Source organism: Dipteris shenzhenensis, chromosome 13 (assembly GCF_047967505.1).
Source record: "Dipteris shenzhenensis isolate YYH24624 ecotype China chromosome 13, Dip_SZ_1.0, whole genome shotgun sequence".
Classification (NCBI taxonomy): Eukaryota; Viridiplantae; Streptophyta; class Polypodiopsida; order Gleicheniales; family Dipteridaceae; genus Dipteris; species Dipteris shenzhenensis.
This window is the reverse complement of record NC_141608.1, coordinates 17,945,314-17,960,365: the sequence shown is the minus strand read 5'-3', so window position 1 is coordinate 17,960,365 and position 15,052 is coordinate 17,945,314. Positions and strand designations below refer to the sequence as shown.

At 43.6% G+C, this 15,052-nt stretch overlaps 3 protein-coding genes across 6 annotated transcripts in view; 1 reads left to right on the top strand and 2 right to left on the bottom strand.

Annotated features, from left to right (window-relative positions):
* Positions 1-15,052, bottom strand: part of LOC147895110 (E3 UFM1-protein ligase-like protein) — a 98,451-nt gene that overhangs the window by 14,770 nt on the left and 68,629 nt on the right. The window lies entirely within an intron of this gene.
* On the top strand, positions 2,584-4,340 carry LOC147895112 (uncharacterized). Its single transcript, XM_087383292.1, has 4 exons — positions 2,584-2,858; positions 2,967-3,146; positions 3,328-3,558; positions 3,729-4,340. Exons 1-4 carry the CDS (start codon positions 2,584-2,586, stop codon positions 4,261-4,263), a joined length of 1,221 nt encoding a protein of 406 aa, XP_087239418.1. The 3' UTR covers positions 4,264-4,340.
* LOC147895111 (uncharacterized) lies at positions 10,796-12,552 on the bottom strand. Its single transcript, XM_087383293.1, has 4 exons — positions 12,278-12,552; positions 11,990-12,169; positions 11,578-11,808; positions 10,796-11,407 (listed from the first exon to the last, which is right to left on the bottom strand). The coding sequence occupies exons 1-4, from the start codon at positions 12,550-12,552 to the stop codon at positions 10,873-10,875; spliced, it is 1,221 nt and encodes a 406-aa protein (XP_087239419.1). The 3' UTR covers positions 10,796-10,872.

Genomic DNA, 15,052 nt, shown 5'->3' with positions numbered 1-15,052 from the left:
TTAATACATATCATTTTAGGGGGACTACCCAGGGCAGAGGACCCCAAAATACATCAAGTTGTAGTAATAAATAAAGAATAAATCTCTTAAGAGTAAGAGATGTCCTCCAAGTAGCCACTGCACATGTGTGCACATCCCTGCGAGTCGATGATGATGCCAATGAGGCACTAGGCATGGATGCCCCAAAATATGTCGGTCAAGTCCATGGGGTAGCTACATGGAGCAGTCAAGACATGACTCTCAAAATGTCGGAGTGAGAGTCACCCAAAAGTCGATGTAGAGGCCTTAGGTACCACTAGCAATCAAAAAGTTGATCAATGCGAAGTACCTCAAGCACCGATCATAGTCACATGAAAACGCGTTTCGTCCTGTCGAAACAGGACGAAACATTTCGTGCCGAAACGTTTCGAAACAATTCGAAACGCTCCCAACGAAACGCGTGTTTCGCCCAAATCTCAAAATGGCGATTTCGCCCGTCTTTTTGTTTCTGCCCTTCGCGAATCGATTGCGATCCTCCCGCCTGAATTTGTTGCTAGTCCGCTGCCCGCTTCTGCTCCCTATGCTACCTACGGTGAGCGCTCACGTGAGCAGCTGAGCTTGTAGCTCGTGACGCTGCTCCATTCGGCGTTGACCTGCAGCCCAGCACCGCCGCTGCTCCTTTGACTTGCAGGCTGCTTGCAAGGCTCAAGCTAGCTGCTGCTAGCTACCACTATCACAAGGCCTGCAATCGACTCCCACGCTCTGACGCCATCAACGATCTACAAGCTGCAATCGAGATTCATCAATGACAATCATTCGACTCCTACCGGTGACCGTCCACGCCTAGGGCCTGCAGCCTGCTGCCATCGACAGTCCTGCCCACCATCCCCTTTGTTGCTGCTGTTTTTTGGTTCTGCTCAAGGAGCAGCACCTGGATCAAGGAGCAACAGCCCAATTTGCCCCAATTCTCTGTTTCTTCCCAAATTTCAAGGCCTTCTCCATCATGCCTCCTCGCAAGTCTCCCACTCAGCGTGATGTTTGGCAAGATTCAGTTCTCATTAGCAAATATGGTACTTCTGGCACAAAATGTGTGGTTTGCAAGTATTGTGGGGAAACAATTCGAGGAGCATCAAACCGGGTGAAGGCACATTACATTTGGGAGAGAGCTCAAGGAACACATGGCTGCACTCATGTTCCAGAAGGTATTTTTTTGGCCCATGGTGGATTGCCATCAAAGTTTGAAGAGGTCCGGTCATTGCTCCTTCTACCTTTGCCTTCGGAGATAATTGATGGGAAGGTGCAAGAAGCCAAGGAAAGTGAAGCGCTGAAAAGAGGGGCCTCTACTTCAACAAGAACCTCAGTTCAAGTGTCTTCTCAAAGTAATACTGGGGCTTCTTCCCAAGTTCATATCACCCCGGAGTCTTCTAACATTGGTGAGTCTTTACCCAATGTCAATGCAGATGAAGCTCCCTCGAATGTTGTGGCTTCTCCACATTCATCAAGCTTTGTTAGTGTTGCTGTGGGTCATGAGAGGATCCCAACATCCTCCCATATTCATCTCAAGGCTGCAACAACAAGAAAGAGGGGAAGAGACCTACCAAGGCGCCAAATCACCCTTGATGCTAGCTTTGCTCCAAAGTTGAAGCAAGAGGCTCAAATAGCTGAGCATCGTTTCTTCTATCAATGCAACCTTGCTTTCAACATAGCTCGATGTCCAGCATACCAAAAGTTCCATCGTGCACTTGTGGCAGCAGCCGCAGCAGGAGCTACAGGTCTACAACCAGCAAATTGTGAGTCCTTGAGAACTACACACTTGACAAACCAAGTGAGGCAGATTCAAGAGGAGCTTGTGGGTTTGAGAGCTTGTTGGGAGCGATATGGTTGTAGCATCGTGTCAGATGGATGGAGTGACACTGTAAGTTATAAGTACAACCCTTCACTCTTGACTCTTGAGTCTTTGGTAAGATTTGTGGTGGCTGATTTTAGTATTAACAACAAATGTATGATTTACTTATGGATCTTGATTCTTGTGACTTGGCAATGTGGCCAGCGGCGGCGCCACATGATAAATATCTTGGTCTCATCTTGTGCTGGCACTACATTACTTCGTGTAGTTGATGCCTCCACCCCTGGCTTGAGTATCACTGGGGAATGGATTTATGGACACATTAAAAATGCCATTGAGGAGGTTGGGCCAGAAAATGTGGTCCAAATTATTACTGACAATGGCTCCAATTGTGCCAAGATGGGAGAATTGGTTGAGAGAGATTATAAAAGCATTGTTTGGACTCCATGTGCTTCTCACTCGATGGACTTGATGATGGAGGACATTGCCAAGTTGGATTGGGTGCAATCTACTCTTAATAAAGCAAGCCAAATCATCAAGTTCATAACAAGAAAGAGCATTGCATTAGCTCTTTTCAGAGCAGTATGCAAGTATGATCTTGTGAAGCCATCTAAGACAAGATTTGGCTATCTCTTTCTTGTTCTTCAAAGGTAAGTCAACATCCTTTTTTAGCTAGCAATTGAGAGTTAATTTCAATTTTCAATTCTTAATACTTATGTATTCAAATTTTGATTCTTAACTTGTCCTAAACTTGTAGGATGACACAAACGAAAGATGCGCTTAGGCGTCTCGTTTGTAGTGAAGAGTGGGAAGCTTGGAGAGGAAGCCGCAAAGCAGAGGCATGTACAATCACTTCATACATCTTGGACAGTATGTTTTGGGAAGAAGCTGCAGCCATAAAGGCTGCCATTGCACCTTTGTACTTCATTTTAAGATTATTTGACCATGAGGGAAGTACAATGAGTCATCTTTATCACTACATGCAAATGCTTAAAGAGAGTATGCTCAATTGTAGATCTCTCTCAAGTCATAGGTATGCAAACTCTTTAGTGATTCTATCATGACTCATGAGCTACTACATAGAATTTAGAGAATGTTTATTTATACATAGTATTGAAATTTAATATATTGCAATTTACAGGGCGGATGATCTTCGTGCCATATGGACAAAAAGATGGAACTGGTTTCATAAACCAATCCATATTGTTTCCTACATGGTGCATCCATTGTACAAGCAGGAAAGTCATTGGTCCGATATTGTTCTTATGAATGGATGGACATCCTATGTGGATACAGTTATCCCCTCTGAAGAGCAAGGAATGTGAGTACTAACTTCTAAGTATCTTGATTCTTAATTCTAGACTCTAGTATATTGTACGATCAATTAGCTTTTACTTACAACCTCTTTTGACTCTGGCATGCATGCCTTTAAAGTCTACTTCATGAATCATTATCCTAATTCCTATCTAACACTAAAGCAATGTCCATGACTCAACTTATAGGATTGAAAGAGAGTCTGTCCTCTATGTTCATGACCGTAGCCAATTCAGGCGAGATGTGGCTATGAGTCTAGAGCAAAGGAAATTTGCTGTATCATGGTGGGAGATAAATGGGCGACTTACTCCCACTTTGCAAAGATTAGCTCTTCGAGTTTTATCACAGGATTGTACTAGTGGATCAGCTGAGCGCATATGGAGCATATGTGCGGACATCCATACTAAGAAAAGAAATAGGTAATCCAACTTATAAGTTATGAATGGTTGGATGCATTTCTTGAGTCTTGAGTCTTCTCCAATTTTACGAATCATGACTACTTAGAATCTAGATTCTAGATGCATTTTCAATCTTGTTTTAGTTCAAAATATTTACGTTTTATGTGATGTAATCATGTATCATGTTACAGATTGAGCACATCACAGCTTGATAGGTTGGTCTATGTAAATGCCAACCTTCGTCTCTTGGAGCGGTTCAAAGACAAAGAAAGTACCAGTGGGGCTGAAGGGGCTGAAGTGTTACATTGGAAGGTGAAAGAGGTTGATCCTGAAGTTCTAAGAAAGCTTGAGCAAGGCTTGGCTCGAGGGGAGAATATTGATATATCATTCATCCAAAGGCGCAGCGATGAGGATATAGCATATGATTTCCTTCGAGAGGATGAGGCACGCTTTCGACGTGTCACACGTTCGCAATCAAGGGTTATTGCACAAGCATCTACTAGTGCACCACCCTTGATTGCAAGCATTGGCACTTCATCTTCACCACGCTGTTATAGACGCCGACGAGATCGTGGTCGTACCCTTGCTACTAGTGGTCATAGTAGTGATTCCTTTGAGGAGATGGTAGCAAGGGTAGAGGAGGAAGAGAGTTCCGATGGCACAGAATCCACAGATGAAGATGCAGATAGTGATAGTGAACTTGGTAGAGAGAGTAGTGAGCACTGAGTAGTTTCAAATTATGATTTGTTATCACTCATGCTACTCATTTTTGGAACTTTGAAGTTTGAGCTTACAACTCGTCACTTTGGGAACTTATTATTTCATATGTCTATTTTGGGAACTTATATTTACTTGACATTTTGGAAAGTAATGACTCATATATCTAGATTCAAATTTCAATGAATCAATGATGTTCATATCTCTAGAGTCTAGATGCTAGAATCCAATGTCCAATGTCAATATGCTTTTAAGTTTTGACTCCATAAATATTAATTGGTCTAAATTTGAAACTTGAGAAAGGAGACTTGAATTATGATTCCTGAATGTGTTTGTGTTTTGGATTACCTAGAGGCTAGACACTGGGTGTCTTGACTAAGGACTTGTCACTTGACACTTGTATTTCTCTTTGTTCACTCTAAACTTGAATATAACATGTCTTATCTGCCCTTATCCTTGTATATATCAAGTATCATTTCGAAACCTATCCGTTTCGTCCGATGATTCGAAACGAAACGAAACAAAACCTGTCGAAACCTCGAAACAACGAAACGGACGAAACGTTTCTTGTGACTATGGCACCGATCAAATAAGCAATGTCGGGGAAGTCACTTGTTGATGTAGAGTGGTCTACATCAAGCTCGAAGCAATGCACCAATCGAAGAAGTTACTCTATCATGCTGGAAGCATGTTCACTTCCAATGCAATAGTGGGAAGTGGAGATTCACCTCGGGCAAGTCGAATTGAAGAAGAGATGCTCCTTGCTGAGAGCTCAACAAGTAGGACTGGCTAGAGCTAGAGCTGCATGGGCAGCAGGAGCTGCGTGGACAGCAGCAGCAGCAGCTAGGAGCCAATGTGGGCTGTTGCTGGCCAGCACAGGGGAGCTGGGAGCTGAGCAGATCATACGGCAGAGAATGGCGGACAGAGAACCAGCATGGCAGACAGAGGAGTAGCAGGATGGCAGGTAGAGAGGTGGGCAGAAGAGCAGCAGGATGGCATGCAAAGAGGCGAGCAGAATGGCGAAAAAATGGCGGCTCAATTGGCTAAGCAATGGCGGATGCTGTAGCTTCATGCGAACCTTCCTTGCTGAGGCTTGGGTGGAAGAGGGAGTGCTCAAGGAAGGAGAGGAGAAGAGAGCTAAGGTGGAGAGGAGCTCGTGAGGAGAGGGAGTGGAGGAGTTAGCCTCTCCATAGGTCTGAGATGGGCTTTAAGACCCCCTCATTCCTTGAGGAAAGCTAGCTCTGATACCACATGAAGAGACATAGTAGCTAGCTAGGAACGAAATGGAAATATGGAAAGCATAATGAAAGGAAAAATGGAAAGGAAAGAAAGTACAAGTGCAAGGCAATAACCAAAATACTCACAATGTATTGATAGCTTCATGTTGACAACTATTTGAGACTCAAGACAAATACAACACTATATAGTGTGAGACTAGACTCTAGAAAGCCATAGTGTATATGGGATAACTCCCAATATGACACCCCCTAGACACCTAGTACACTCATTTTTTTAAACTCACTTTGGCTTCATATTCCAACACAATCATCCTCTAGTTATTCATTGAGCCTTTGCTGGTCACCTAGTCTATCAAGGGTGTTTTAGGATTGCCTTGTTTGTTATATGCTAGTAGCTATAGGGTCAGCATCGCTGCTTGTAGCTAGCTGGCCTTGTGCTGTTACAATAGACTAGCTGTAGATAGGCTGCAGTACTTTGCATAGGCTAGAAAAACTTTCAAAAAAACTCTCATATCAGAGTGCCCTATACCTTCAAGCTCACACAGGAGGAGTCTACAAGTAGCAAGGGTCACTAAGTTGTAAATACTCCAAGTCAAACTTCCAGTTGACCATTAATTAACGAGTTGTTTATTTATTTAATTATGTTCAAAGAGTTATCTTTTATTGGTCAAAGTATTGACTACGGTCAAAGATACTTAGCTCCGATTAAAATAGTCTAGCTCCGGTTAGGAAGACTTGGCTTAGACCAAGAGGGTTAACTACGGTTAGCCAAAGAACCACAGAGCTGACTTCGGTTAGAGAGTTTGACTTTGGTCAACGAGACTTGGCTTACGCCACGAGGGTTTACTATGGTTAACCAAGATGTGCCAACTTCGGTTGGAGAGACGGACATAATTAAGGTGCCTCGATTGTCGATCAAGTCCCGTAATTATGATCAAGAGGGTTGACCTTGATCGACCAGAGAAATTATTCTATGTTATGTGCACATGTTTGCTTGGTGTGGATGCCCACATTGACTAGGATTAGTCTACAGATTATTATTTTGCATGCAAAGCGCTAACCATTAATAGGTGCCATGGTTGGGCGCTTTAGTTAATTGTTGCAGGTACCAAAAGGACTTCAAGACCGAAGCAATGTGGAGCTTAGCAAACATCTAGGAGATTACCGTGGACCAAGTGCTTCCGAGAGTCCAAAGTTTGCGCTTTGAGGCATGTAATTAGGCCTTCGTCTAGGATTTGGACAAGTAGCATGTTGCCAAGCAAGAGAGCTAAGAGATCTTTTGTAAAAGGACTCGCGTATGTATTTTGAATTTAGCCCGTGTGCTGCATAACGAAAGTACTCAAAATTTCTCTTGATAATAAATACCTTCAGGGGGGATCCAGCTCGACATGTTGTGTTGGGCCCTAGTGTTGTGTGTGTAAGAGAGTGAGAGAATCTGAAAAAATTTCGAGGGAGAAGGCAGCTGTAATCAACATGACCATTTGTTCGAAGTTCTTCAAACCGATGGTATGAGGAGAGCTCTAATACCATGAGAAAACATGAATACCTCAAGATCTATCGAGCGCTTAACCTAATCTATGGTGGATGAATCCTAAGTGCACACATGATGAAGAGCTAGACTAAATAAGCATAGAATTAAGCTCGATTAGGTTACAAGATTGACGCTCGTAGTCATAGATGGACTTGAGAAACATGCATATGTTATTGCATAAAGTGACCTCCCTTTTATAGGAGTGTAAACATACCTGCATTGCTTGCTCACATGTGGGATAAAAGTTCCTTGCCATGAGGCAACATGCTCTTGCCTTCATGCCTTTACTTACCTCTATTATGTGCTCATTGCACCACAACTCTCAACATTTCATTCTTTAGAAAATGTGTGAATGATTCGTTAACTTCCACCTCTTCACACTAGAGGAACATGGTGTTGAAGAGAATTGAGATGGCATATGCCTTGTTTCTAAACTATGATGCTCAAAGAGAGGATAGGAAAGGGGTTCACCCTTTGGACCACATATCAAACTATAAACCCCTGTGATTGTGAAAGTTGAAACGTGAATCTCTACCTCTATCAGATACGTCAACTTGGCACTTTTGACCGTTCAGATTCCAAGTCAATTACTACAGTCTCATGGAGCATGTTTTACCTACAGATTCACTGTGTACTTTGAAAAGAAACAATTACTTTCCATTGTTGTAACACCCAATACTTATTGAAACCTTTCCTGCAATCTCTCTATCATCTCCAACATAGTAGTCAAGAAGTTTCGGGGTTTTGGAAACGTTTCAAAGCCATCCTGAAAGTTCTGTAAAAACATTTCGTGTATAATAGGGTATTTAAATATATGTTTTTTCCTCAAAAACATTTAAACATTTTAGAGTTATTACCACCCAAACTCCAATACTGACAGCTCTCTCTTTCGACAGAGAGTCGAGATTTCAGGTAGACAGGACCAATGCAGGATTTGTAGGACCCTTGGGCACTTTGCTAGAGACTGCCCAAGGAAGAGAAAGACCCAAGAGGTCTTCTCGTGCGGCTCCTTCACGAACTACCCCGACTGCACCTCCCCAGCACCCTGTACCACGCACTCCAAGATCACCAGGAGCAGCAGGGCGCCCTGCTTCGCACACCCCAGGACCACTAGGGGCAGCAGAGTGCCCAATGCCTGCAGCACACCCAATACCACGGTGGAGAGCTCAAGAGGAGACCTTTTATCCTGTTCAGCAGACAGACGCCTTCCAGTCTCCAGAGGTGGATGTTGCTGCAGCCCCAGACACTACAGTTCCACATTAGGAGGGGCCTTTAGATGCACCAGCCCCAGTCACCTTGGTTGCTGACCACGAGGGGGCTACAGGCACTTCTTCCCCGCAAACTGTTCCTGCCACAGTCAGGACAACCGAGAAAGTGCATGCACAGATGAGGACTCCAGATTTCTCTTCCGCCCAACCACAAGCCTCCTCAGCACCCAGCTCCAGTTTTGCTAATAGAGGTCTGGCAAGTCCTCCTCCATCTTCCATGAGTGTAGGTCTTCTTCGCACTCCTCGGCCAGACTTGCTTATTAGGAACTCTTTTTCGGCACTGGCAGATTCGGTGACTTTCATGGATGATGAGGAGTTTGTGCCCTCCATCTTAGGGGTCCCGGTCATGGGGATTCCTTTTGATAGGGCCTCCCCTTCAGTAGGTGTGGGGATCCTCTCACCTGTTGAGTTTCCTGCCCTCAGCAGGAGTGTTTCAGCCAAGGGGAAGTCTCCTCTACTAGGTCGGGTAAGCCTTTCCATCCAGCATCCTCCCGTCAATGAGGATAGTCAGCTAGAACATACAGGGCCTAGGCGGAGTTCCACACCGTCGCCGTAGGCAGCTGATCCGGAATCCGCTTCATCCAAGTGTTACTAGAGGTGCTATTGATATCCTTTTTATCCAGGAACACAAGTTGGATGCCAGTGATTGCTCTAAATTGGGCAAACTGCTTTCAGTACATACCTTCTGGTCGCCTGCTATGGGTACAAGGGGAGGTACTTGCATTTCGGTCTCTCCCTCTATTCTCCCCTTGGTTGCTGGTCATGGTATTATTTCCCCCTCTAGAGCTCAATGGATCATTATTTTGATTGGAGGGTGTAAGATTGGTCTTCTCAATCTTTATGCTCCCAACTACAGAGGGGAGCGGATCTCCTTTTGGAAGGAGTTACTCTCTTGGGCCCCCATTGCAGATTCTTGGATCATTGGTGGCGATTTCAACATGGTTGAGTTGCCATCAGACAAAAAGGGAGGCAGATAGGGTGGAATTCATTCTTTGGAGAGGGCAGCCTGGGATGCCTTTCTTTTTCAGTACAGTGGCAAGGACACTTGGTTGGATGATGCCTTTCATGTTATGCCACAGTCACTCCTGTATTCTTGGTCGAACAGGAGAATACACATGCCCATCCATGCACGTATTGAAAGATTTTATGTAGACAATTGGGCACTTGACAGAGGAGGATCTGTATGCATTTCTAATGCGGTTTCCACCTCATATCATTTTCCAAGGGTGTTGCAGATCCTTGAGCCTCATCGGAGAGGACGTTCTACCAGTGTCAGGATTCCAGATGCTTTTTATGCAAAGGAGAGCCTCACGAAGGATATCTTACAAATTTGGGTTTCTCACATACAGGGTGGAGCTGTCCGTCCATCTCAGGTAGCTGCAGCCTTATCCAGAATTAATAATTATTATCATACAGTCGCTGATTCCAGAAGATGTGAGATTGGTATACGCCAGCAGTTAGCGTCCCTTCAGAGGAAAGAGCAGAAGAGGCTCACAGATGCTTGGATTTAGGAGCGCCTTGCTGCAGCAAGGGCTCATTTACAGACATTGTTGGATCAGAGAGCAGAATATGCCTTTCATGCACAGGAATCCTTTTGGATTCAAATGGATGGCAAGGTCAACAAACACTTTTTCTCTACTCATGGGCCCAAACATATTAGAGATAGTGTCTCGCTGCCATGATAGGAGAGACTCAACAAGAGAAAGCACAGAGTACAGGACCACTGCCTAAGCTCTGATACCAATGTAAACTACTCAGTGCTTTCTATCAATTCAGACAACGGATTTTGCAGAGGCGTTTGAATGAAAAGATTGCGAGTTGCCAAACACATATACTTGAACTTAAGAGTTTGCAATTAAGCTGGAATTAAGACTTATACAGCTTAAACACAAAGTGACATCATTGGAAATTGCAATATGATTGAGGGGCCAAGACGCCCCCCCCCCCCCCCCCCCCCCCTTATCCAGGCTCACTTTATTCTTGAAAATGGAGATACAAGACCAAGGTGCAATCATAGTCACAAGAAACGTTTCGTCCGTTTCGTTGTTTCGAGGTTTCGACAGGTTTTGTTTCGTTTCGTTTCGAATCATCGGACGAAACGGATAGGTTTCGAAATGATACTTGATATATACAAGGATAGGGGCAGATAAGACATGTTATATTCAAGTTTAGAGTGAACAAAGAGAAATACAAGTGTCAAGTGACAAGTCCTTAGTCAAGACACCCAGTGTCTAGCCTCTAGGTAATCCAAAACACAAACACATTCAGGAATCATAATTCAAGTCTCCTTTCTCAAGTTTCAAATTTAGACCAATTAATATTTATGGAGTCAAAACTTAAAAGCATATTGACATTGGACATTGGATTCTAGCATCTAGACTCTAGAGATATGAACATCATTGATTCATTGAAATTTGAATCTAGATATATGAGTCATTACTTTCCAAAATGTCAAGTAAATATAAGTTCCCAAAATAGACATATGAAATAATAAGTTCCCAAAGTGACGAGTTGTAAGCTCAAACTTCAAAGTTCCAAAAATGAGTAGCATGAGTGATAACAAATCATAATTTGAAACTACTCAGTGCTCACTACTCTCTCTACCAAGTTCACTATCACTATCTGCATCTTCATCTGTGGATTCTGTGCCATCGGAACTCTCTTCCTCCTCTACCCTTGCTACCATCTCCTCAAAGGAATCACTACTATGACCACTAGTAGCAAGGGTACGACCACGATCTCGTCGGCGTCTATAACAGCGTGGTGAAGATGAAGTGCCAATGCTTGCAATCAAGGGTGGTGCACTAGTAGATGCTTGTGCAATAACCCTTGATTGCGAACGTGTGACACGTCGAAAGCGTGCCTCATCCTCTCGAAGGAAATCATATGCTATATCCTCATCGCTGCGCCTTTGGATGAATGATATATCAATATTCTCCCCTCGAGCCAAGCCTTGCTCAAGCTTTCTTAGAACTTCAGGATCAACCTCTTTCACCTTCCAATGTAACACTTCAGCCCCTTCAGCCCCACTGGTACTTTCTTTGTCTTTGAACCGCTCCAAGAGACGAAGGTTGGCATTTACATAGACCAACCTATCAAGCTGTGATGTGCTCAATCTGTAACATGATACATGATTACATCACATAAAACGTAAATATTTTGAACTAAAACAAGATTGAAAATGCATCTAGAATCTAGATTCTAAGTAGTCATGATTCGTAAAATTGGAGAAGACTCAAGACTCAAGAAATGCATCCAACCATTCATAACTTATAAGTTGGATTACCTATTTCTTTTCTTAGTATGGATGTCCGCACATATGCTCCATATGCGCTCAGCTGATCCACTAGTACAATCCTGTGATAAAACTCGAAGAGCTAATCTTTGCAAAGTGGGAGTAAGTCGCCCATTTATCTCCCACCATGATACAGCAAATTTCCTTTGCTCTAGACTCATAGCCACATCTCGCCTGAATTGGCTACGGTCATGAACATAGAGGACAGACTCTCTTTCAATCCTATAAGTTGAGTCATGGACATTGCTTTAGTGTTAGATAGGAATTAGGATAATGATTCATGAAGTAGACTTTAAAGGCATGCATGCCAGAGTCAAAAGAGGTTGTAAGTAAAAGCTAATTGATCGTACAATATACTAGAGTCTAGAATTAAGAATCAAGATACTTAGAAGTTAGTACTCACATTCCTTGCTCTTCAGAGGGGATAACTGTATCCACATAGGATGTCCATCCATTCATAAGAACAATATCGGACCAATGACTTTCCTGCTTGTACAATGGATGCACCATGTAGGAAACAATATGGATTGGTTTATGAAACCAGTTCCATCTTTTTGTCCATATGGCACGAAGATCATCCGCCCTGTAAATTGCAATATATTAAATTTCAATACTATGTATAAATAAACATTCTCTAAATTCTATGTAGTAGCTCATGAGTCATGATAGAATCACTAAAGAGTTTGCATACCTATGACTTGAGAGAGATCTACAATTGAGCATACTCTCTTTAAGCATTTGCATGTAGTGATAAAGATGACTCATTGTACTTCCCTCATGGTCAAATAATCTTAAAATGAAGTACAAAGGTGCAATGGCAGCCTTTATGGCTGCAGCTTCTTCCCAAAACATACTGTCCAAGATGTATGAAGTGATTGTACATGCCTCTGCTTTGCGGCTTCCTCTCCAAGCTTCCCACTCTTCACTACAAACGAGACGCCTAAGCGCATCTTTCGTTTGTGTCATCCTACAAGTTTAGGACAAGTTAAGAATCAAAATTTGAATACATAAGTATTAAGAATTGAAAATTGAAATTAACTCTCAATTGCTAGCTAAAAAAGGATGTTGACTTACCTTTGAAGAACAAGAAAGAGATAGCCAAATCTTGTCTTAGATGGCTTCACAAGATCATACTTGCATACTGCTCTGAAAAGAGCTAATGCAATGCTCTTTCTTGTTATGAACTTGATGATTTGGCTTGCTTTATTAAGAGTAGATTGCACCCAATCCAACTTGGCAATGTCCTCCATCATCAAGTCCATCGAGTGAGAAGCACATGGAGTCCAAACAATGCTTTTATAATCTCTCTCAACCAATTCTCCCATCTTGGCACAATTGGAGCCATTGTCAGTAATAATTTGGACCACATTTTCTGGCCCAACCTCCTCAATGGCATTTTTAATGTGTCCATAAATCCATTCCCCAGTGATACTCAAGCCAGGGGTGGAGGCATCAACTACACGAAGTAATGTAGTGCCAGCACAAGATGAGACCAAGATATTTATCATGTGGCGCCGCCGCTGGCCACATTGCCAAGTCACAAGAATCAAGATCCATAAGTAAATCATACATTTGTTGTTAATACTAAAATCAGCCACCACAAATCTTACCAAAGACTCAAGAGTCAAGAGTGAAGGGTTGTACTTATAACTTACAGTGTCACTCCATCCATCTGACACGATGCTACAACCATATCGCTCCCAACAAGCTCTCAAACCCACAAGCTCCTCTTGAATCTGCCTCACTTGGTTTGTCAAGTGTGTAGTTCTCAAGGACTCACAATTTGCTGGTTGTAGACCTGTAGCTCCTGCTGCGGCTGCTGCCACAAGTGCACGATGGAACTTTTGGTATGCTGGACATCGAGCTATGTTGAAAGCAAGGTTGCATTGATAGAAGAAACGATGCTCAGCTATTTGAGCCTCTTGCTTCAACTTTGGAGCAAAGCTAGCATCAAGGGTGATTTGGCGCCTTGGCAGGTCTCTTCCCCTCTTTCTTGTTGTTGCAGCCTTGAGATGAATATGGGAGGATGTTGGGATCCTCTCATGACCCACAGCAACACTAACAAAGCTTGATGAATGTGGAGAAGCCACAACATTCGAGGGAGCTTCATCTGCATTGACATTGGGTAAAGACTCACCAACGTTAGAAGACTCCGGGGTGATATGAACTTGGGAAGAAGCCCCAGTATTACTTTGAGAAGACACTTGAACTGAGGTTCTTGTTGAAGTAGAGGCCCCTCTTTTCAGCGCTTCACTTTCCTTGGCTTCTTGCACCTTCCCATCAATTATCTCCGAAGGCAAAGGTAGAAGGAGCAATGACCGGACCTCTTCAAACTTTGATGGCAATCCACCATGGGCCAAAAAAATACCTTCTGGAACATGAGTGCAGCCATGTGTTCCTTGAGCTCTCTCCCAAATGTAATGTGCCTTCACCCGGTTTGATGCTCCTCGAATTGTTTCCCCACAATACTTGCAAACCACACATTTTGTGCCAGAAGTACCATATTTGCTAATGAGAACTGAATCTTGCCAAACATCACGCTGAGTGGGAGACTTGCGAGGAGGCATGATGGAGAAGGCCTTGAAATTTGGGAAGAAACAGAGAATTGGGGCAAATTGGGCTGTTGCTCCTTGATCCAGGTGCTGCTCCTTGAGCAGAACCAAAAAACAGCAGCAACAAAGGGGATGGTGGGCAGGACTGTCGATGGCAGCAGGCTGCAGGCCCTAGGCGTGGACGGTCACCGGTAGGAGTCGAATGATTGTCATTGATGAATCTCAATTGCAGCTTGTAGATCGTTGATGGCGTCAGAGCGTGGGAGTCGATTGCAGGCCTTGTGATAGTGGTAGCTAGCAGCAGCTAGCTTGAGCCTTGCAAGCAGCCTGCAAGTCAAAGGAGCAGCGGCGGTGCTGGGCTGCAGGTCAACGCCGAATGGAGCAGCGTCACGAGCTACAAGCTCAGCTGCTCACGTGAGCGCTCACCGTAGGTAGCATAGGGAGCAGAAGCGGGCAGCGGACTAGCAACAAATTCAGGCGGGAGGATCGCAATCGATTCGCGAAGGGCAGAAACAAAAAAACGGGCGAAATCGCCATTTTGAGATTTGGGCGAAACACGCGTTTCGTTGGGAGCGTTTCGAATTGTTTCGAAACGTTTCGGCACGAAACGTTTCGTCCTGTTTCGACAGGACGAAACGCGTTTTCATGTGACTATGGGTGCAATGCACCTTCCAAACTGATGAACTCAATGAAAACCTAGGACCTAGATATAAGACTCAAGAACATATGTGCAAGGTAGACAACAAAAAGGAGGACTCCAAGCTCAGGTTTCAACTCTTGGCTTGCCCAATTCACAAGGAAGAAGCTTGCAACAATCACCACTTACATCCAACATTAGAGGCAAGCACTAGTTTCTAGAAAGATAGTAGAAACAACATGAAATAGTGCTGTAAATGAGATAAACTTGACAATAC